This window comes from Strigops habroptila, chromosome 4 (genome assembly GCF_004027225.2).
Source record: "Strigops habroptila isolate Jane chromosome 4, bStrHab1.2.pri, whole genome shotgun sequence".
Taxonomy (NCBI): Eukaryota; Metazoa; Chordata; class Aves; order Psittaciformes; family Psittacidae; genus Strigops; species Strigops habroptila.
The window spans coordinates 71,609,691-71,631,872 of NC_046358.1; the positions used below are offsets into that span (position 1 = coordinate 71,609,691).

The 22,182-nt window shown below is 44.4% G+C and overlaps 3 protein-coding genes across 7 annotated transcripts in view; 1 reads left to right on the plus strand and 2 right to left on the minus strand.

Annotated features, from left to right (window-relative positions):
- CLEC16A (C-type lectin domain containing 16A) overlaps positions 1–5,576 on the minus strand; it is a 75,149-nt gene extending 69,573 nt beyond the window's left edge. For 4 of the 5 annotated variants that reach the window (XR_004389894.1, XM_030481638.1, XM_030481637.1 and 1 more), the window contains exon 1: positions 5,346–5,576. Coding sequence is in view for 3 of the 5 variants with exons in the window: in XM_030481638.1 (XP_030337498.1) it covers positions 5,346–5,425 (80 nt within the window). In the remaining 2 variants the exon portion in view is untranslated. Of the gene's footprint in view, positions 1–649; positions 780–5,345 lie in introns of all 5 variants that reach the window. The other variant, XM_030481639.1, reaches the window with a different exon arrangement.
- A 1,336-nt stretch (positions 5,577–6,912) lies between these two features.
- Positions 6,913–15,821, plus strand: DEXI (Dexi homolog). The gene is made up of 2 exons (XM_030484535.1): positions 6,913–7,764; positions 15,165–15,821. Exon 1 carries the CDS (start codon positions 7,232–7,234, stop codon positions 7,511–7,513), a length of 282 nt encoding a protein of 93 aa, XP_030340395.1. The 5' UTR covers positions 6,913–7,231; the 3' UTR covers positions 7,514–7,764; positions 15,165–15,821.
- Positions 15,822–20,553: 4,732 nt separating this feature from the next.
- CIITA (class II major histocompatibility complex transactivator) overlaps positions 20,554–22,182 on the minus strand; it is a 28,867-nt gene continuing 27,238 nt past the window's right edge. Inside the window, 4 exon segments of the mRNA XM_030484667.1 lie at positions 20,554–20,693; positions 20,769–20,864; positions 21,514–21,597; positions 22,082–22,165. Coding sequence (XP_030340527.1) covers positions 20,792–20,864; positions 21,514–21,597; positions 22,082–22,165 — 241 coding nt within the window. The 3' untranslated portion in view covers positions 20,554–20,693; positions 20,769–20,791.

The window sequence follows — 22,182 nt, forward strand, 5'->3', positions numbered from 1 at the left end:
TTTTTAAGATTATATTTGCAGTTTACTTTAAATTTGCAAAATTTGGTTTGGGGAATTTCAACGACTGAGCTGCCACTCTGTTGGCCAAAGCTTCACAGGACTGGCTGCAAGACACAGTCCGTCTTCATGAGCCATGCAAGAAGCAGAGGCTATTTCAGAGAAGTTTATGATGCTGTTACGGTAAAATGCTATATGCTTGCTGATGTTGGTATTGCTTAATCATCAAATACCAATTCTACTGCACAAGGATACCAAAACGTAAACAAGTCTCAGAACTTCACGTTAACAAACTTGATATACTACATTCTCGCTTCCATCCCCCACAGAATCAGAAGTATGATAAAGCCTACATCATATTAAAGTTGACCTACCACACAGCAGAGGAAAGAGGAAGAAAAAGGGAAGAGATGGCAGGAGAGGGAAAAATATTAGCTTTTCATACTTTTTCTCTCCAGTAAAGTTTTCTCTCCCTCTTCATGCTGTTTTTTCCCCTCATAAATCAATACTCATTTTCCAAATCCAGAACAGAAACTGCTCAGCTTGAAACCATTCTAGGAAAAGTTGATTTGTTGCTATATCCTACAGTCGTAACTGCCTGATCACATGCTGTACCATAACAAAAGTCATTAAACAGCAAGTCAAAGAGCACCTGCAAATCCTCTTCAACTAATCTGAGGATCACGGTTCAAGATTCCTTCTACGGAGACTGACAGTGTGATGGCTCACAGTGAAGAAGTGAGAGTTGAAGTGTGACCACCTGTGAGAATTCCCAGGGCTTTCTAAAAAAGCACACAGCACACAAGGCCTGCAAAAGCTTCCCATTATGGCCCTGTTTGTATTATCAGGACAGTGAACCAAAAAACAGAGCAAAAGCTAAGTCACTGCTCTGAGCATGCATCAGTTACTGGAACAGTGAACAGCTGAAGACAGAAGGCAATTAAATCACAAAAGTTCATTCCAGAGCAATGTGTAGTAAGTATTTTTCCCGATAAATTAATACTATACTACTTCAATTATTTTAGCCTATTTATTTGAAGTCATATAAAAATTCTTGCATCCGTAAACATGTATTTCTCATTAATAAGTTACACTATGCAAATGTGGGAATAAAGTTTACTCCAACAGCAGAACTGGGAATGGGAAGCAGTGGGAAGAATTACGTGCTATTACCTCACCTCAGGAATCTGTGGAATACACGACACTAGAGATGCAAAAAGCAAGAAACACTTAATAGTCAGGAATATATTAACTCCAAATTAATTTACTTAATATCAATATTACTGCAAAGTTCCTTGATCTGCTGCACTCAGAGAAAACCTGGGTTTCACTTGCAAGCTATTCCTTTATCTACTTACTTGAAAATGCATGAGAAACCATGCACGTGCTTGTTTCTCTCAGTAAACATGCAACATACCATACTTGAGAATATAAAGCATCAGGCAGAAACAAGATCTTTATATTTACATAAATCCTTAAAGCCTATCTCTAAATGCTTATTATAAAAGGGTCAAGTTTGTGCTCCAAAATGGTAAACCCTCAAAAAGGAGGTTTTTGTCATCTCTCTCTGTATCTCAAGAATGGGTTCAAACAAACAAACAAAAAAAAAAATAACAAAAAACCAGCATAAGGGAAGCACCAAAGCACCTGATCATCAAAATCTGTGGGAGATTTTGCCAGCAACTTAACAAACAAAATTCTGAACATTTTATGATAAGAAACCATGTTCAAAGGGATAATATAACTCAGGAATATAGAAGATGTGTATTAATGAGTTTCCTACTCATTACTTACACAAACCCACTAGAACACAGAAGAGTTTAGAAAGTCAAGCACTCAGAAAGACCAGACTTAAACATAACATGCTTGCTTCTTCATGCTGCCTGTAACTATGTAATCACATATTATTCTTATAGAGGAAACTCAATTTATAGCATGTACTGCAGGAAATGAATCAGCGGTGAAGGAAGTCTTCAACCTTACATGTTTATGGACACTGCATCTGACCAAGTTATGAGAAATGTTCAGAACCCATCTCTAATGGTATAAAACCTTTTGTGCAATCAGTATGCAATTAAAATACCAAGTGTAGAAGTAATAATGGGAAGCATACTTGAACATAACAACAGGGCTATGTAAAATACCTCTGAGAAAAGGAGGGGGGAAAAAAATGCATCTAGAAGCAAAGTTACTGATCCTAAATTCCAAAGCCTTTCACTTTAGCAGGAACACCAGAGGTACTATCAGATGAACTCTTCAGAAATGTTTAAGATATCACCACTTAAACACGGGGGAAATGACATCAATCCTCTTCATCCGTTCCAACGCAAAGTCAGTTTGTAGACAGAAGGGGAATTAAGATACCATTATGCTTTCACAAAGTCCTCACCATGCATCTGCTAAGGTTAGACTATTCTCAATTGGGCAATATGAAAGACTTTCTGGTATTTTAACCATAGGTCACAGCTCCTATGATGCGGAGCTGCAGAATCAGAGAACAGTGACTAACACAGTCAGCAGCTGGAGAGAACTGTAAGAAACCGCGACCTACAGAAGAACTCCCAGCTTATGTGCAAACGCAGACCAGCGTTGATGTATTTGCTTTTAGAACTGGAAACATATAATAAACAGAGCAGAGGACTACATAAAGGCAGTGAAAACAGGGTTTCACTTTAAACTGCTGGATGCCACCTTTAAGAAGTGGATTCCAGCTCGGTTTCAGACACAACCTAATGTAAAGATAAACAAGTAATTTTGCACCATTTTCACAACATTTTAACATTGTTCTTGTTTCCAGAATATTTAGACTTTCTCCATTTATTAAGTTATTGACATTCCCTCAATAACTAACCAAAGGGCACAAAAATACGAAGTTATCTGAAAAATAATGGTCAGAAGCACTCAGGCAGCGCATAGTACTGTTTCATAGCCTCTCTAGATTGCAATTCAGCAACTGTTAGAAAGCTGGATTATACTGTAACTTTTGACTAGACCAGGAGACTGTATCAAAACACTTAATGCAGCCTCATTATTTTCTTCCAGCCAATCCATTCTACAGCATGTTTGCAGAAGGACTGAACAGTAAAATTTCATAAGCAAACCTCAAATAAAGCTGATGGGAAAAGAAGATCCAGATCCAACATTTACTGACAAAAAGCAGTAACCCTCTCAGTATTACTGAAGAGGTGTATTGTTCACAATTCAGACTAAGCTCTACATTATGCATATTAAAAATAAAAGTATTCCTGTAAGGATAGCCAGGGCTAATTTCACTCTTGCAACATAGCCTAATACACCTTTTATAGGCTAAGCTAACCTGTAATAACAAGGTTGGTGCATTCTACTCAACTCATTCACATGGAACACAACGTGGAGGTTTGAGATGAGAATGCAGAAAGCTCCCAAGACTGACTTTGTTTCATGACCACGAAACAAAGGTTCTTTGCTCTTTTTCCTTCTGTTGCTTTACCCACTTCAACTGCTACCTTAGAAAAGCCCTAAATTTCACTTTACCACTAGGTAGCTACCTTTGCTGTTGACATGTAGCTGCAAACTGAAATTCATACAGCGTAGATAAAGAAACACTTAAAATACACAGTCTAAATAGATCAAGGGTCTTGGTTGTCCTTTACTTACTACCACTTTAGATTTTATGATTAAAGAAATCACACGCAAAAAAAGCAAATAAACCAAAGCTAGCATTTTAGCAGCGAACGATCTAATTCATTCTCAGACAAGAAGTCTAGCACAAACCACAACACTTATAGCTTAATTCCCTTTTGCTGCAAATCAGAGTACTACTTTTTCTACCCTTTGGGAACCCAAGAGAACATATGAGCACATTTTTCTTGCCTGAAAGATTCTAACATCCGAAAGTCTCCCCCTCACCTGCCTACTTTTTCTAAACTTAAACTCAATTGCTTCAAATTTCATCATGCATCAGCATTCTTGCTCTATCTTCAAGTGTAATATCAAAACCATGTAGACCTAAAACTCCATGGGCAATGATTAGTACCCAATGACTACCCCTTGTATGTTAAAAAGAACATTCTATGTTTATATCCGAGCATGACTTTTTCCCTTTTTCCTGCAATGCCAGATCATGTTGACATACTAGTCTGACCTACCATGCTTCAAAATTACTTTCTGCAGTGCTACTGCCTCACCAGTTTTGTATTTATGGACTTGATTTCCCCGTCTTTGGTAAAAAGTAATGCATTTCAATTAGCCTTACTGGTTTTGAACATTTTTCTAGTTGGAGACAAGGACCAGAATCCATAAATCATCTTGATAGAGTAATTGCAAGATCCAAATCTTGTGAAGTAGCAGTCACTTGTTTCTCAATGAGCTATGAATTCACCTTGATTTAATTTAGAAATGCCTCCTCTCTCAGTGACCTCCTTTTCTTTTTCAGTAGAAAGAGAAGCTATAATAGGGAATCCTAATTTTCTCACAATAGCAGAATGCTTGAAATGGAATATGGAATGTTTTATCCCTTGCCATTCTTCCAGATATCCAGTGGCAGAACTAGAAAAAAAACACTATTCCACCCTCTGCAGACAGCAGTAACACAAGGATATCAGCCCCGAGAGCCGAACGTTACGATCCTCCAGCTCAACAGCTGTACTTCTGCGTCAGCTCCTGAGCCCTCTAACCAGGGCAGGTCCCTGGACCTGCAAAACCACCAACCTGACTACTATGAATCACTGCTGACTACTAAGATGCACACAACCCTCATAAGGTCTGTACTGTTTATAGGCTGGGACCAGGCTCCTTGCTTCCCTATCTTTGCCACTACCAGGAAACAAAGTTCTCCCTCCTGAGGAATGTGCTATTTCCTGTATTTATCACCTCTTACACTCTACTCCGCTGAATGAGTCTGTGACATTATTAGAAAAAAATAAAAAAATCAGGCAAACACGTACCGCAGCCATGAGTGTGGCATAGCATCAGGGAACTGCGTCTGACCTGAGGACATTCTGGGACGACGAGGCAGGTTTCCGTGAGAAAAACACTAACCCGCACCGCTCAGAGCCTGCTCCTGGGGCTGTTCGCCTGAACCGGTTCAGGCGAACAGTCCCGGGAGCGCTCGGGCGCACAGCTGAGGCGAGGGCGAGCGACTGGGGAGCGCGGCCCGCCGAGCTCCGCGCCCGTTCTCGCCCAGCCCTGCTCCTTAGCCCTCTCTGAGGGAAAGCCCTGCCCGAGCAGCTCCGCCGCCCCGTACCCCCCGACTCCCCTCAGAGCCTGAGAGAGCCGCCCGGCGCCGGCTCCCCGCCACAGCCGCCAGGCGCCCCCAGGCTCCCCCTCCTCTCACACCTGCCCCAAGCCCGCGCCGGCCTCGCGCTTACTTGAGGTGATCCAAGGAGTGGATGCTGCGGGCGGCCTTCCCGTGCCCGCCGCCCACCCAGCTGCGGGAGCGGCCGAACATGCTGGCGGCGAAGGATTACTGCACCCGCAGGGCTCTAGTGCTTCATGGCCCCGGGCGGGAGGGCAAGCGAGGACAGAGCGACGCCCGACCAGACCGACATCAGGAACAAGCCTAAGCCGCGGCGGACACCGGCGGACACCAGCGCCAGAGCGCATGCGCGGGAGGGGCACGCTGGGAGGCCGTGAGCCGCGGCCCGCCCCGGCAGCGCGGCGCGGACTGCAGGTCCCAGCAGGCACCGCGGCGGGGCCGCTGTCCCTCACCCGGGCGGGAAGCGGCGACAAGCGGCGTGAGATCTGCCACGGCCGCGTTTTCCCTCGCCCGGCGGGACCAGCGCTTCCCGCAGCCGCCCGCTCTCCGGGACCCCCGGACTGTGGGAGGGCGCCCACTGGGGCCCGGCACCCAGCTGCAAGGAAACGGGGGAGTCCCCGGGAAGCGCGGCGCTTCCTCCGTTCCTGTGGGGATTACCACAGCGCAACAGCGCCGCGGGTCCGCTCACGGTGAACCACGTGACGCGGCGGCGCGGGGCCGTCTCGCGCGCCGTGTGCGCGAGGAGCCCGTCCGCCCCGCGCGCGGCAGTCGCGGCCCGGCGCCGTGACTGGCCGGTGGCGTTACCGTGTGCCACAGTCCGCGCGTGGCGCGAACAACAAACGTTTTAACGCGCCTTCGCGCCCCACACTCGCGGTGACCTGAGGTGAACGAGGTGAACGCGGCCCTCAGCACTCCCCGTGCGCCCTCGGGACCCCGCGTCAGCGGTGCCGCGGTCCGTGCCGCCGTGGCAGAGCTGCGAGGCGCGACGGGAGGCGGCTGCCGGCGCTGCTTTCGCCGAGGTTTCTCCAGTAATGCTCGCACACTTTCGAGCTGGCTTGAAAACAAACTTAATCGCGGCGGGACGAAGAGACCATTAATGACCGTCTTGGCCTGGCCTTAAAATTATTGCTTTAACCGGATAAATAAACTAAACCTAGTACAGCTGAGGAGTACCGCGTCAGCCAGTGTCAAGATAGCCCCCAGGTTTAACCCTGCCTTTGGCAACGCGTAGGTGCCGGTAAAGCCTTGATCAGCAAAGAAACGCCCCCAACGAGGCCTGCGGGACAGCGAACAGCTTCCAGGGGCACAGAAACACCCCAAATCTTCCCCCACGCTCCGGCTGCGGCGGGTGCGGGGAAGGAGGCGGGGGTCGGGCGCCTCACGACGCTTCCAGCCCCCCCAGCCTGACGCGCCGGCCTCCGGGCAGGCGGAGCAGGACCCCGCGGAGGCGGCGGTCCCCTCGAGGCCGTCAGCCCCGCCGCGGGCCGGCTGCGTTGCGGGGGGATGCGGCGCGGGTGAGCGGTCAGGCGGCGGGAGGCGAGGCGAGGGGCGGGCAGGAGCGAGTACTGCCGCGCAGGCCGGGGCTGGCGGCTCGCTGAGCGCGGCAGATGCCCCGCGGCAGCGCGTCTGCGGGCCCCTGCCGCAAAGTTTGCGGGCGGGCGGAGGAGGAGAGCCGCGGCGGGACTGCAGCAGCCGCGCTGGAGATGCCCCTGCGGAGCCTCCTGCCAGCGGCGGGGCTGCGGCAGCGGCGCTGAAGCCGCGCTGGCCGCGCGCCTGCGGGGGCTTCTCTTCCTCCGGGGAAGCAGGGGACCGACCGGCCGCTCTGCGGCTGTGCCGCCTCCGCGGGGCTCGCCTCTTTCCCCGCTCCGGATCCAGCTCCGGCCTTGGGGTTTTGCCCTTCTCCGTCACCGGGGCTGCGGAGTGCGGTCCTGCGCGCCCCGCTCCTCCCCCGGGCCGGCCGGGCAGGTCGGTGCCCGCGCCGGAGCCCCTCACGGCTGCATGCCCGCCGCGGTCTCGGCACGTCTGGATTCGCTGGAGTCCTGGGCCTTCCATGCGCTACTGGTGCTGCCCTATATGTTTTACGTGGGCTTGTTCTTTGTCAATGTGCTGATCCTGTACTATGCCTTCCTGATGGAGTACATCGTTCTCAATGTAGGCATCGTGTTCCTGCCCGAGGATATGGACCAGGCTCTGGTGGATCTGGGGGTGCTCTCCGACCCTGGCTCCGTGCTCTACGAGACGGACAGCGAGCTGGATGTCTTTGATGGATACTTGGAGTGACGCTCCGGGGCGCTCCGAAGCGACTGACTGCGGGGTTACGCCGCCCGGGCCGGGGCTGGGGCTGGGTGTCCCGGCATGGGCGCAGCTAGGGGGCCGCCGTGGCCCCAGGATACCCTCGCTGCGGCTCGGCTCCTTCTGCGCCGCATCTTCCCTTACAATTCCGCCTCCACTCACCTCCGGGGCAGGGGCGGGGGGCCGGGACCCGTTGCCGCCGGGCAGGGCCGCGGACACGCCGAGGGCTTGCCAGGAAAGTAAGTCGTTTACTCGGGCTCGTCCCGGCAGTGGGGCGCTCTGTCCGCCCGGCACGCTATCGGGGCTGGGGACAAGGGCAGGGAGCGGGCCCTGCGCCGGGACACGCACCGCCGCAGCCGCCAGCGCGGGTGAGCTCTGCGGGCCGCGCTCGGGAGCCGAGGCCGGGGCTTGCCTGGAGCTCTGAGGGCGGCGGCCGGGGCTGGCGCTCTGAGGGCAGGGGTTGGGCCGCCCTCGGCGCTCCCCCCCGCTGCCGCACTACCGTGCAGGGCCCGGGGGTCCGCTCCGCGTCCTCTGCGACGCGGCGAGGGAATGTCTTTCCCTAAGGCCTGATATTCACAGTTGTGAGCCACTGCGGCTGTTACGCTCGGTGTTACCTTTACAGCTGGTCAAGAACTTTGCTACTCCGGTCTTGAAAGCAGCTCGGAACGTAACTGAACATCCAGGCTAATGTTTATTAAAATTCAGAGCCCGTACTCGAGCCAGAAAGACATCTTAATCAGGTGCCCTTTAAAACCTCTGTCTTGGATAATAAGAAACCTACCCAGCTCCCCGTTCTTCTCATGGTAATCCTCGCACGAGGGTTTGCTTGATCAATTTATTGTTGTAGTTTTGAGTGATTCTAAAACTCTGGAAATGTTGTAAGGATTTAACATTTTAAAACGCTGAAATGCAGTTGGGAAGAAAATCACTATTTCTAGCTAGGGCTTTCTGTGCCAAATGTATGTTCATGAAAACATTCACAGTTTAAATTAAAATGTGTTAGCAAATCTGCCAGTAGAATTTCTAGCAAAATATTGCCTGTAAGTTTGAAAACTGGATCAGGATCCAGTGTTTATTTTCTATTTGAAATTATGGAAAGTAGGAAATTCTGTTGCAAGGTTGTAAACATAACCTTGGTGAACATACTGTACAAATACCGTATAGCTATCAAACTATTTTAATCAGACTTCTAATTAAAAAACCAAACCAGAAACCCAATACCAAAACCCAATAAACAAACCTTTCCTGCCCTTCATACGGATTAGAACTACCTGCTAAGTATTTCTATTCAGATTCCATATAAAGCAACAGTAGCTGATTTTGATCAGTAGTTCAGAGGGAAATGCGGAAATTTTTGGTATTGGAATAGCATTAATTGCACAAACACAGCTGAACAAAATTAGGTCAAAAGAACATGGAGCATAACAAGTGCTCTATATTCCGGGGAAGAAATTAATAAAAATTAATGCAATGTAAGCAAAATCTTTAGTGCAAAAATCCCTTTCCCAGAATCCCATATCTAATTACTCCAACACCATTCTAATACGGGCATTAACTTTTTTTTTTTTATTCTTTTTTTTTTTGCTGACTAGGATTTGTCATGATGAGTTGCATCTAGTTTTCAGGAAGACCCAAGGAGAAAGACATAATTTTCCTCAGCAGATTTTTCCTACTGCATGAACACATACTTTAACAGAGCATAGAGCCTGAGCACAGTTCTGTTCAGTATAAATAGGTTTCTTAATTTTTTCCCTCATATTAATGGGATAAGCAGCTCTGCAAACTTCTTGACATTCTAACTATAAAACCATGTCACCTCCACATGGAGTAATCAAAAAGCAGAGGTGTTTACAAAGTTCGGGAGTCCTGCTCTATATCCACCTTGAGGTAATGGAGCGTTGCATAGGTCTCAGCTCCAGCACTGATCCTTTAATTTGGAAGTTATGTTAGTGGTGGTTGCCACTGAGAATCAAACCACACATCCCTAAAGTTAGATTAACTATTAGGGAGCAAAAAATGCACTATTACTGTGCTTCATCTATTTATATATTTAATGATATTTATGTACGCAGCAGCCAGGCCACAAACTGCATAATTATATAGCTACCAGGCAAAGACTCAGCATGTCACCATCAAAAGGAGTTTGTGTTAATATCCTGGTTACAGGTTTCCTCACTGTTCTGTGCCATTCCTCCTCACCAGTTCCTTAGGAAGGCAGGCAGAAGAGGGCCCTAATTTGGAGTTGTGTTTTCTGCTTTAGGAGCAGAAGGCAGGCGCTGAAAGAGAAGATTTAAACCTCTGTCGTGCCTACCCTGCAGTGCCCTAAGTTCCGTACTGAGTTCTGTATTGTTCCCAGTGTTAACACAGGCTGCCCACCTGACCTCTTCACTTGGACCCAGATGTGCTGAGGATTCACAAGAAGCTGCGGGAAGAATGGGTCTCAGATGAGAATCTAACCAGCAGAGATGAAAAATCCATAGGCATATGCTTTGTGTTAAATATAAGAGGAGTGTTCTTCATGTGACTCACCAGTGATTACTGAGAGCAGCTAAAAAGCTGTGATTAGCCTTAGCTGAAACCTTACAGTGTGCTCCTTGCAATGATGCCTTGCACCCAGGAGGTGAGTGGCAGCATGACAGGAAGACAAAGGGGGGAAATCCCAAGAGGCGATTCAGCAAATGTGGAAAAGCTAATCAAGATGTAAAAATAAAAGAGCACGTGGATCAGAAAAGCTCTGTTCTCTCTTGCAGCAAACCCCTCACTTGAATAAACTCCATAGGAGCAAAATTACATCCAGGTTTCTGAGCATAATTGGTGGCAGAGCCTGAAGGTAGACAACTAAGCAGATGAAAGAAGCTTCCTGTCCTGTTCAAATGGAGAGATCCATCTGTGTAAACTGAGCAGAACTGAGCTTGCTCATGTCATCTACTGTTTTGGTGTGAGTGTGCCAGGTTTCTTATTGTGTTTGAAGTCCCCTGGAACAAGGTGATACAACTGTTCTCCTTGAACTTTCTTAAAATCAGATGTGACTCATCACGAAGTATTCTAATCAGAAAGAAAATGAGCAAAAGTAATCAGTAATGAAGACTGAATAGGAAATACTGGATTTATTTAATCTTACAGTACAAGCATTATCTATATCTTTTGATCAGTGTGATTTATGATGAACATCTTCAGTGAGCAGAATCCAGCACTCAAAATCTTGTGGCTCAGAACTTTTGCTGAATGCCAGCACCTAAGTCCTGAATCAAAGACATAGCTTTACTCACTAGCTCATCAATATAGTGCCAATGAGAAATGTAGGCCCAGTGAAGAGGGAGGTAAGCATGCTGGACTCCTTCCTGTGTCTGCTACTGATGGCTGCTGTGAGCTTTACTCACTTGTGCCTCTGTTCCATCTCTCTAAAACAGAGGTGCCATGTGAAGGAACAGATCAGAAGAATGTTACCACTAGCAGTGACAGGATACACATAAACACATCAGAATCCACCTCCTGGCTTCTTCCCTTTAAGACTTTGAATCAGTCAGCTAGTTTATTGTTAGAGTAACAACAGGCTTAAGAGCAATAGCTGTGGTTTTTAGAACTGTGTTTTGAATTCTTCTTAAAGTTAATAGAAGTGCTCAAACTCACCTGGTAGCTCTGTTTTAAAGAGACTTTTGTACTCCGACTCTTCTTAACTGGAATTCCATCTTAGATGGAGAGAAGACAAAATCATGGTTAACTGATAAACTGTCTATACAGACTCATTAACCACAGCCATGGGCAGTCCTGAGGGATTTTCAACCAAATGCATTCATTTATGTAATGCAAAGAGAGGAGGCAGATTTTTAAAAAAGTTTTCCAAAAGCTGTTGTTAATAACATGAATTGAAATGAGGCATAGAATAGAGACACATTCCATTTAGGATAGAAATAGTTCAGGCCTGAGTATTTCATATGTTAGAAGTCCCAGCCACAAGTGATTTTAAAGAATAATAATTAAAAAATAATAATCTATGATTCTTCCCTACAAAAAATGAAGCTTACCATAATCAACTTGCTTCAATAGGAGGCAATAGCCAGTTGCCAGTTTTAAGCTGTCAAAGGAATTAAGAAATGAATCCAATTTAATTTTTCATGTTTGTTTCCTCTGAAGGAGTGACACTGTAGTTCAGCTAGCAACTGGCAATCCTAAAATAGAAGAAAAGAGCAATTTAGAGACATTTAGTTTGTGTATTTGGCCAGTCCAACTCTTGGCATTTGTCCCCATGTAATGGTTCTAGTTTATACGGAATACAACTGTCTCAGAGAATTAAATAGGACACAGAAGTGGCTAAGTCTTTCCAGACTTAGCCACTTCAAGAAAACTGTCAAACTGTCTTTTCCCAGCTGAGTTTTAGTACTTTGGCTACAAACTTGGGGGAAGAAATTAGCTGAATAGTTTGAATGATGCTGCGGACACAAACGTATGTCTAATATAGGTGATAAAAAGGGTATAGACTAATAGCAGCCATATATGAAAAATAACAGTAATAGGAAATTATGAGGTGCACTGAGAAATCTGTGGCAGGTACAGCTCTAGTGCAGTGAATGGACTTCAGGCTATCTACTCTTTGAAGGGCCAGAAAAAGAGACCCAAGGCTTGCTCAGACAGTAGAGCCCAAATAGATCTGAAACACTCCTGCAGGAAGCTGGGAAACAGCAAGCAGACAATGTCAGGATGCGAAACAGAGTCACAGCATTTCCTTTGGTCCAGCCTCAGTTGTGAAGAGCAGTAACTTCACAATTAACAAAAATACCATGAGTAAGTTTCTTCTTCTGATGCTGGAGTTAGGCTATAATAGCCCTACCATTAAATACAGCAGTCTTTTAGACTACTGGAAGACCATAGTTTGGAGATTTTAAAAATACTTGCTACCTTTTCATTTTCCACTGTTTTTTTAAATTCTGTTAAAAAATAGGTTCACATGAAACTCAAAGGACAGACTTTTAATCCGCTGACTAGAAAGGCAAGATTGAATATCCTAGTCAATTGTATCATTCACACCCCATTTAATATCTGCCACTACAAATTACAGTCTTAGACTAGCAGCCCTACAGCAATATTTGAAACTTCCATTAGACAGCTCTATACTTTAATTTGGAGGCCCAGTACAGTTTGCTATGCTATTTTTAAGCCAGCCTAAAATTAGATCTACAATGCAGAATAGTAGCAATCTCCCTTAACTGCCTGCTGTAGATCAGAGTTTTTAATTCAACTTTGAAAGCTATTGATGAACATGAAATGAGTAATTTGTTCAGCTGCTGTTTCCCCTTTTCTTGTTCTTATTGTGAGAGGCAGGATTTTGAGCACGATTACTGTTAGCAGAGTGCGGTAGCTGATAGACGTTTGACAGAAATACCTCACTGAACACAAAAGTGCTTCTTGTTTCTGACCTAGCATCTACCGTAAGTGGCACACAAGAACATACAGAATGTCAGGATGAGTCAGACCACTCTCAGCCAGTGCTGTGTTCTGCCTCTGACAGCAGCAGGGGATGCTCTCCAGGAGAGCGCATGATCCTGACCAAAATCTGCAGCCTGTTCTATTTGTACTTCTCAGAATCCACAGTGGTGGAATGGGGGATGTTAGAGGGCACATTGCTGCCCAGCCCTTTTGCAAATGTTTCCTAAACCTGCCGCCTTTTGCCCACTCCATTTTATGAAATCTTTCCGGAGTTCCTTGCTGTCAGTACAGCATCTGAATACCTGAAAGAGCCTATTTTCTGCAGTCTTGAAGGAAGATTTCTCCATTCACTCACTCCTCTGGGTCACTAATGGTGATGTTGAATAAAAGCTGGTCCCTGGTACAGCTGCTACTGACTTCTTCCCTACCAAGCCTTATTCTCTGCTTCCAATCTTTCAGTCTGCTTTCAATCCATAGGAGTCACTCTTTCAGTCTGCTTTCCCCTAGCACTGTGTCAACCTGTTCACTTTTGGCTGCCTGTAACGCTCTTGTTCGTGATGCCGCATTCCTCAGTCTGTCCGTGCTCATGTAGAACATATGACCATCGCATTTCATTCTTCATTCAGACTCCTTGTAGATTCTGTTATTCCCTCTGCACCCAAAATAGTGGCAGCTCTCCTGCCTCAGGGCCCCTTGTGCCAGACACCCTGGTGTACGATCTTTGGAGCCTCTGCTGCAGGCACAGCAGGGGAAGAACAGGAGGGAGGCTGTGTTGTGCCATCAGCCCACCGAGAGCCTTTTCACAGAGCTCCATGCTTTGGAGCAGATCTGTTAGCAGGTCTGTTACTGCTGTACCCCAAACTCCCTTCCATTATAAAACCAGATTAGCTCCCTTCCCATGCAGGGTCCCCTGCCTTTCCACGCTGTGCAGGAGGCCTGTAATACCTACAAAGTGGAAGGAGGGAAGAGCTGTCCTTCAAAGACATACAGTGCAGATGATCTCCTGAGCTGCAGGCAGCCTAAGGACCTGCTCTTGGTCTTCTGTACCTCAACTCTTCTTCAGCACAGATTCATCCCCAGACAACCATCCCCTCTCAGAGCCACACCATTCTATGTTATTATTCATGTAAGATCACAATACCAATCCAGGGATAGAGGAGGATAAATTTAGAATAGGAAGAAGTTCTTCCCTGTGAGGGTGGTGAGGCGCTGGCACAGGTTGCTCAGAGAAGCTGTGGCTGCCCCATCCCTGGCAGTGTTCAAGGCCAGGCTGGACAGGGCTTGGAGCAACCTGCTCTAGTGGAAGGTGCCCCTGCCTGTGGCAGGGGTTGGAACTGGATAAGCTTTAAGGTCCCTTCCAACCCAAACCATCCTATCATTCTGTGATTCAAATGGATATAGTAACTAGTGGCCAGCACTTTCATAATCTGCAGCTCTAGTTCTACTTATAGAAGGCTTCTCAGGCCTTGTGTTTACCTCTGACGATACTAAAAAAATCACCTCTTAATAGCCATCGGATACTTCGATCCAGTCAAGGTAAATTAGGTAAACTGGGGTAAAGCAATTATAACAGGCATTGATTCTTGTCAGTAAGACCAAGAATTTACATGTTATTTAACTCCGTAACTACTTACCAGTGGCTCCAAAATGCTTTGAACAAAGTGACTCTAAAGAAGAGAACGTGACCAAAATCAGACAGTGTCTCAAAGGTAGACAACATTTAACTAACACAATTATACAAATAATAACAGTCCTAATGAACAATATCTGGCTGAGAAAATGTAGCCAGTTCAAAAATCAGTTTTGATAGGTAGGTCTGATATATCAAACCTAGCCTGAAATAGGCTGTCCCACTGTATGTCACAGCTGGTTGTACTCTCTTAAGAGCAGCCCTTATAATTGATTTGATGGCCTGTGTTTGACAGCTTCTTCTCATACCCCTCACACTAGCATCTTCATGTCTCTGTTAAAATTACACTAAGGACTGGCATGCCCTCTCATGAACATGAACTGTTACTTTGATTTCTCTGAAATGTGATTCTCACAGAATTATTATCCATATTTACAGTTTTTGTTGTGGTGGGTTTTTTTGGGGGGGGGTTTGTTTTTTTAAGAAGTCAACAGCATGGTGCTGTATCTAACCTACACACTGACTTCTCTGTTCATTTTTCAGTATAGAGGGTTACTCTGCATTTATGTGTTTTCTTTTAAACAGATTCATTAAACACCTGAAATGGATTATGACCAGGTGCATGGATCAAGTCCTGGAAAGAAATTATACTCTGAAATGTGGAGATGAAAAGAAAGTCAAGGGGACAACAAGAAGAGTTGTTATCAGACCTTGTCAGTTGTGACTTTTCTCCATGGTCATTGCCTCTTGAGTGTGCAGTAACTGCAGTGATTCATGCACCGTACTGGGCTTCCATAGGTAATTCTGGGATGGACCGTATGAGCAAATAATATAAGCTATGTTCTATTATAACAGAAAATCAAGATGTTACTCAGAGTTGATAAACTTCTGAATAAATACCATGTTACCCGAATGGACATGCTCTACATACTGCTTAAGCAAGTGTTACAATCACACATTGAAACTCTACCAGCCAGTAGTTCAAAGACAGTGCTTTCTCAGGGGGCAAGCAGCAGGAGTGACTGCAGGGAGGTTCTGTTCAGGGCAGCATTACGGCAAGAACTGTGCTAGTAAGATATTTTATTTAAATTGTGAGTTTTGAAATAGATCAGAGAGTGAATTTTATATGTCAGATGGATTCGTTATCTAACACAAGATACTTTGCAGATTGTTTAAGCTCATGTTCCTATGTACAGATGTGAAAGCAATACAATAAAGACTGACCTTTTCCATGAAAAAGTTCAGCAGTCATGTGTTGGAGTTGTTCTTTTTCAGTTTCAAACTGAAATAACAGACAATAACTGAAATATGCTTTCCAGGAAAAGTACCTGCAAATAGCTCCAGGTGGTTGAGATGGCCAGTGTGTAGGTAATCCTTCTCAGGAAGAAGTACTTAAATCAGACCTGAATTCTAATTTTCATAACTCTGCAGTTGTTAAGCCAAGTTGATGCATCGAGAGCATCTCAGATAAAGCAGAAATGAAAACATTTCCCCTGAACTCTCTGTGCATTATGTCTGTCCTGTGCAGTCTGTGTCTCTACCATCTGCTCCCATCTCAGGCTTTCAGATCCAGACAGACGGTGTCATGAATCTCCTGACAGCCAGTATGAGGGAACAAGGGGGTGATGGCTCACATCCCTCTTGAAATAATGACAAAGAAACTTGCATATCAAAATCTTTTTTCCTGATACTCTCAGTGTGTTGCATTCAAATGGCATTTTTTAACTCCCACTGCACTAGAAATTAGCTCCCAGTCCCCATAATTCTGTGCTCCAAATGCAATTTTCAGCTACTTCTGCAAGAGGTGAAGCACTGTCATTGAACTGAGTAGCTTTTCTCCAAGTTAGGTCCCATTAGAAACAGTTTGGGGCCTTAAAACCCTGACAAGTGCTTTGTTCCATACAATCCCTGTCTTGCAAGTCAGGGATGAAGTCACTTGGGGCACAATATTCTCACATGTAAAGATACATTTAGGGAACTGACACCTCCCTCAAATGCAGATCGATCAATTAGTAAACTCTGGGGAAAAAATCATCCCTTTTAGTTATCACTATGTCTTTTGTTTTGTAGCATGGAATAGGTTATATATTAAATATTTGTTCTGTTTTTTGAGTTAGGCTAATGTTTTTGTAATCTATCTGAATATAAGAAAATACTTGGCTCTTAGATGTATTCATTGCCATAAATTCTGTTAAATGAAATTTCTCTAGTTTGCTCTGGTTCACATTTCATTCATGTGAGTTTCATTTTGACTTCAATATTCTATCCTCCTCAATTCTTAATTAAGTATGTTGAAGAGCATGGTGTTCTGTTCAGAAGCCAGCAGTGGGTTCAGTGTTGCCAACAGAAAAAATAATTTTCAACAGGTACTACAAGCTACTGTAAAAAGGAACACTCACTTTTATTAATACTTTAAAATAACATGTATAAAGACAATTGAAACACTGTATCAAGATATACAACCTGTATTATAAACAAACATCTCCAACTAACCCACAGAAAGAGAACAGCAGTATAACCAACATGATTTGATCAGTCCAGACAAGGTCCTGTTACGTTCAGCTGCCTGTGTAATATTTAGCACATCCTCAGATTGAGTCACAGTGGAAGGTAGCTCTAGAACACATGCCTAAAAGGGCATTTGTCATCCAAAGCTTAGTTAAGAAAAGCCAAGACAAAGGCTCACAGATCTGCACAGCTCGAGTGCTGCAGGCTGATGGGAGCATCACATAAGATTTGGCTCAACCTATCTCCCATTCAAGCAGCTGAAAGAGGGGAGTGTAAATGAGGTTTTTTTCTGGCTAGAGAGAAGAACCATGCAGATAGTTAAGAAAAATACCACTTTCTAGTTACAGTTAAATTCTCCATAGAGTTTTTCTAGCTTGCTCTCATACTATTTCCTTCATATCCTATGGCTGGTTCCCTGCAGGCCTTTGACTAACAGGAAACAAAGCAGACCTTCCTTCCTTAATTTGCCCACCCTTTATTGCTGCTGTTAAGATTCTGGACGACACTGAAACTTTAGCAGAGAAGTATAATTTGCCAGCAAGAACATACAGATTGTGGTTTTGAACTGTTTAAATTGGAGACTTTTTAAAAACCGAGTAACAGAGTATTTGAGAGGTTAGTTGAGAGATTCCAGTTTCTATAGATCCTTGGGTCACTATTGTCAGTGCTTCCTAGAAGAGAATTCAAGAAGGCTGTTGAGCTAACCATGCAGTAGAGACCTCCCGCCCAAAATATCAAATATTCCTAGCTTTGGTCTCCAGAGCATATCTGGACAGGGAGTTGGTATGCTAGTCCTGACCATTGTCTCTGTACAATTCTAAGTTCCCTCCATGTTCATGGTTTGAAATAAAAGACACAAGGAGACAACTGGTTTGCTGTCGCAGTCAGCAGGGCCAGTATTTGGCCCACCTATGATTCAGACCAGCAGCACAGACACATGATAATGCTTTGAAATACATTATATCATTGCCAAGTTATTCATAGCTCTATGAAAGAAGGGCCACATAAACCCCACACAGTAGTGATTGCACTGCCAAGTATAAAATTGATGCTTGTACATTTATGCTGCCACATAGAAGTGAGAAACTAAATCCAATCCAGTCATATGAATTTAAAGTTCTCATTTGAGACAGAGTAAACACCTTTGAAGATTGTCATCACTTTGAGGATTTTTGTGCAATAAACTGAACCTATTTGCATGCATTTGGACTTCCATGATAATGACAAAAAAATCCTTAATATACTTCAAGTTTTAATCCCTTTCTTCTCTTTACTAACATTTTCCCTGTCCCCCCCACCAATCTTTTTAAGGGATTCTATAACAAGAGAGTGATAGAAAATATCTTTCTATCCCTTAAGAGAGCATTGGTGATTCGCATCAAGAAAAGAGCCACTTTGATATTCTCATGGATAATCTTGCAATCTCAGACTGTTTTCTAAGAGTGATCATTTCTGTTTATGCTCCTGACACTAATGCTTCAAATCAGTCCAGACAGACAAGTGAAATCTGTAACATGGAGCTTTGGAAGTCCAAAATCAAACCAAATTTGATTGTAGTTACCACTGGCACCAGAAAACATCTAGATTTGATCTGTCACTGCTTCAGATATTGCACGTCCAGCAGCTTGCTGTCTATTCTTTGATGAATCGATGATGGAATTTTATACTGTAATATCCTGGTGATTCCTGGTCACCTTTAATGGTGATCACAAGTTCCGATGCTCTTTTCATCTTTGAAATGTGATGTTGCTTAACCTTTCATCACTTCAGTAGAAACACAACTGAGTCTTTGAGTAGCATTTTAAATGACCTTTAAAAAACTTTATCTCCATCATTCACCCACTTCGAGCATCACTCAGAAGCTTAAATGTGACTTTTTTTCATTTTACCACTATCATGAAAATCAGCCACCAATTCATAAAGCAGCAAGAAGATAGGAACATACAGAGGACACATTCCCCTCTGCTTTGTTTTACCTGTGAAATGATGAAAACAGAGTATTAGGTGTATGCCCATCAGCTTAATGAACATGAACATCACCAAAACCATGTATTTGATATGGTTTGAAAACAGACAACGACTGGTAGATACTGGATGTTTCAAGTTTGGGAGAGAGGATCCAGACTTCCTGCTGTTACTTGTCCTCAGTGCTAATGGAAAAGAGTGTTTCCTCACATACTCAGATACTAAAGTGGTAACGGGTGCCAAAGGCACATGCTGCAAACATGAAAGAACAGCAGTGGAGAGAGATGCAAGGGGTTGTTTATGCAGAACTGTGTTAAATGCATCTTTTGCTTGGTGTGAAAGCTGATCAGCATCCAAGAACCACCAACTTTCACGGAGCAGAGCTCTCTACCACTGACTGCCACTGCTCTGTGTCCGGGGGAGAACCAAGGTCACCTGGGAGCTGACCCACATGTTCAGACACTTATCGCGTGCTCTCCTTGAATGACTGACACAGGAGGTTAGAGAAAGCTTTGTTTTTGCAAGGTTTTCTGAGTGTTCATATCACTGGTGTGTTCTTTCCCAAGTAGCTCTGGTTATTCAACAAGACAGAGTCAGCTATACTGTAGGATACTATTAAGGATCACTACACTTTCTCACTCCTGCTGTAGCAGGCTTAGTCTGTGAAGCTGGTGTGGCATCTGAGTCATCCACACCCCATAGCCTCATCAGTGCCATATATACAGCCCAGTCTACATCCGGTGATCAGTGCACTGAGAGCAGTCTCATGCAAAAGCTTGGCTCACTGCATGGTTTAGGGAGTCACTGGCAACTGCAGCAGTGCCAGGACCATGCAAACCACAGCTGAAGCAGCTGGTGATCACTCTGCAATGTGTTTTTTGCCATCTGAAAGAAAGCTGGAGGGCATCTGGTGTCTGGCTTGGCTCTGGCTCCTCATTCTTCACTGCGATCATTTCACTGGTGCATTGTGCATAGTTTTAAGAGCAAGAGGAAGCACATGGCAGAAAATTGGGAGCAGAAATCCCACACAAACCCCTAACCTCCTGTGCCTGCTGCAGCTCCTTCAGTCCAGGAGTGTCAAGGCAGGCAGATCCTTGTGATCATCTGCAAACTGCTAGAAATTGCTAATGATGCAATTATTTTCAGGAGCTTTGAAACTATGCAGGCAAAATTAATGAAGTAAAAGTGGTTGCCTGTGGCTAAACCACACAAACCAGGCTGAGAAAAAGACATGTAGGAACCAGTGGTTTGCTCTGAATACAGTATAAGCAGAGCTTCACAGTGAGACAAGCAGCTATTGAGGATTTTGTACTAAACGGAAGTGAAAGAACTTACTAAAATCCAACACAAAACAACCTCTAAGAAGCACGGAACTCATCTATTAAACATGACAAGTACACAGAGATATTTAATTTTCTGCAACAGAGAAGAGAAGGTAAGCAGGCCAGCTGTCAAACACTCAACAGGCCTGAACCAGGAGTTTCAGAAGTCCATTCTTGGTGATGCAGCTCTTGCAATCTGCTAGTGCTTGTGCCAGCGAGATGGGAGGGTGCAAGGTTAGTGGAGAGAAAGGGACCTGATGTGATGTTGATCTGTATCACTCTAGGGCAGCACCTCTTTACTGAGCTGTTACTGTGCCTGCTGCCAGTGAGACCACAATCAACAGTTGCCACAGAAACAAATCTTTTTGTCTCAGGGAGCCGGGGTTTATGTTACCTTTATCATCTGATCATCTGAGTCTACACGCTGATCCTAGAGTCCAGCTGCCGAAGGTGTTCAAGAACTCCATAGGGAATGGTGGGATTCCACATCCTGTAAGGGCAAATTCAGAAAGGAAAGAGATTTTAAGCAGCATAATTTGCTTCAGTTTTTTTTGGTGGTTTTGGTATATTTGTGTTTGTGGTTTTTTAAATATATTTTCTTTTTAAGTTGCCTTTTTCTCTTGAATATCATTCTATAAAAGTATTTAAGCTACGGAAAAAAATGAAAATGCATTTTCATTTAGAAGAAAGCAGTTCACTCCTCCAAAACTTGGCTGACTTTAGTTACAGGACACACTACAGTCCTGTCTCCATAACTGTTCTTCAGCTTTCTGTCAAACTTCCTTCCCCTGAATGTGTACTGGCAGCTTCAGCCTATTTAACTTCTAATGATGGCTGCTCATTCAAATACAAGTCCTGCAGCACAGAGTAGGTCACACACTCTGGGAGGGTAGAAGATGAACACAAAGAGGCTCAATGTAAACTATGGTTAAAGCAGAACAAGCTTGCCTGCCTGGGATGATGGGAATTAATGCAGCTGAAGCCAGAGAAGTTTTTAACATGTCTATAACTGCTTTTGTATTTTGATGTCTCTTTTTGTGCCTCTTATAAAACTGACAAATGCAGAACACAGCTTTAGCATGAATTCTAACCCAATATACAGAATAAAGATAGAGCAAACAGTGTACCAAAAGACTTACACCAATTTCTTTATATGGGGACATTTTTGCAGGCTGTCAGTCAGCTGCTGGGCTCCAGCACCAGTTATTTTGTTATACTGAACTCTGAGGAAAAAAACCCAACTTTGTTAATGCAGATCACATCATGTAGTGGTGTAACCAAACATTTCATTCAAAATAAAAAATACCATATGGGCTTATCTGGAGATGAGGGGAAAAGGGAAAAAGAAAAATACCAAAATAGATCCTTGATTCAAAAAACCACTAATAAAATACTCAAAAGGTCAAACAGGAACTTCATTCAGTTAGTTCATCTGAGGGATTCCTTATTCTATGTACCCAAGGTCCTTCTCCAACTCCCCATGATCCTATTCTCCCATCTTAAGCCAGATTTTTTTCATTTTTCTATCCTTAATCTTTTCTAACCACTGACTATCTGGACTCTGTGTAAGTACATTTTCCCTGTGAAATTTCCCTGAAATTTTCTTCCTCAATTTCTGACTCCTTTAGCCTGAGCACAGAAGATTTGAATGTTCAGTATCCAAGCAAGTAAGCTTTCCTGGGCCACCTCAAAAGATTTCATACTCACTCTAGCACTCTCAAAGATGCCATCGCAGGAAGAACTTTGGCAAGATTTTCTGCTCCAAAATCACAAATGCTGTTGTTGTATAAGCTGCAGAAAAGCAAACT

Bases quoted from the DNA above. Each gene is read 5' to 3' on its own strand.
- DEXI (XM_030484535.1), top strand. From the start codon at position 7,232: ATGCCCGCCGCGGTCTCGGCACGTCTGGATTCGCTGGAGTCCTGGGCC.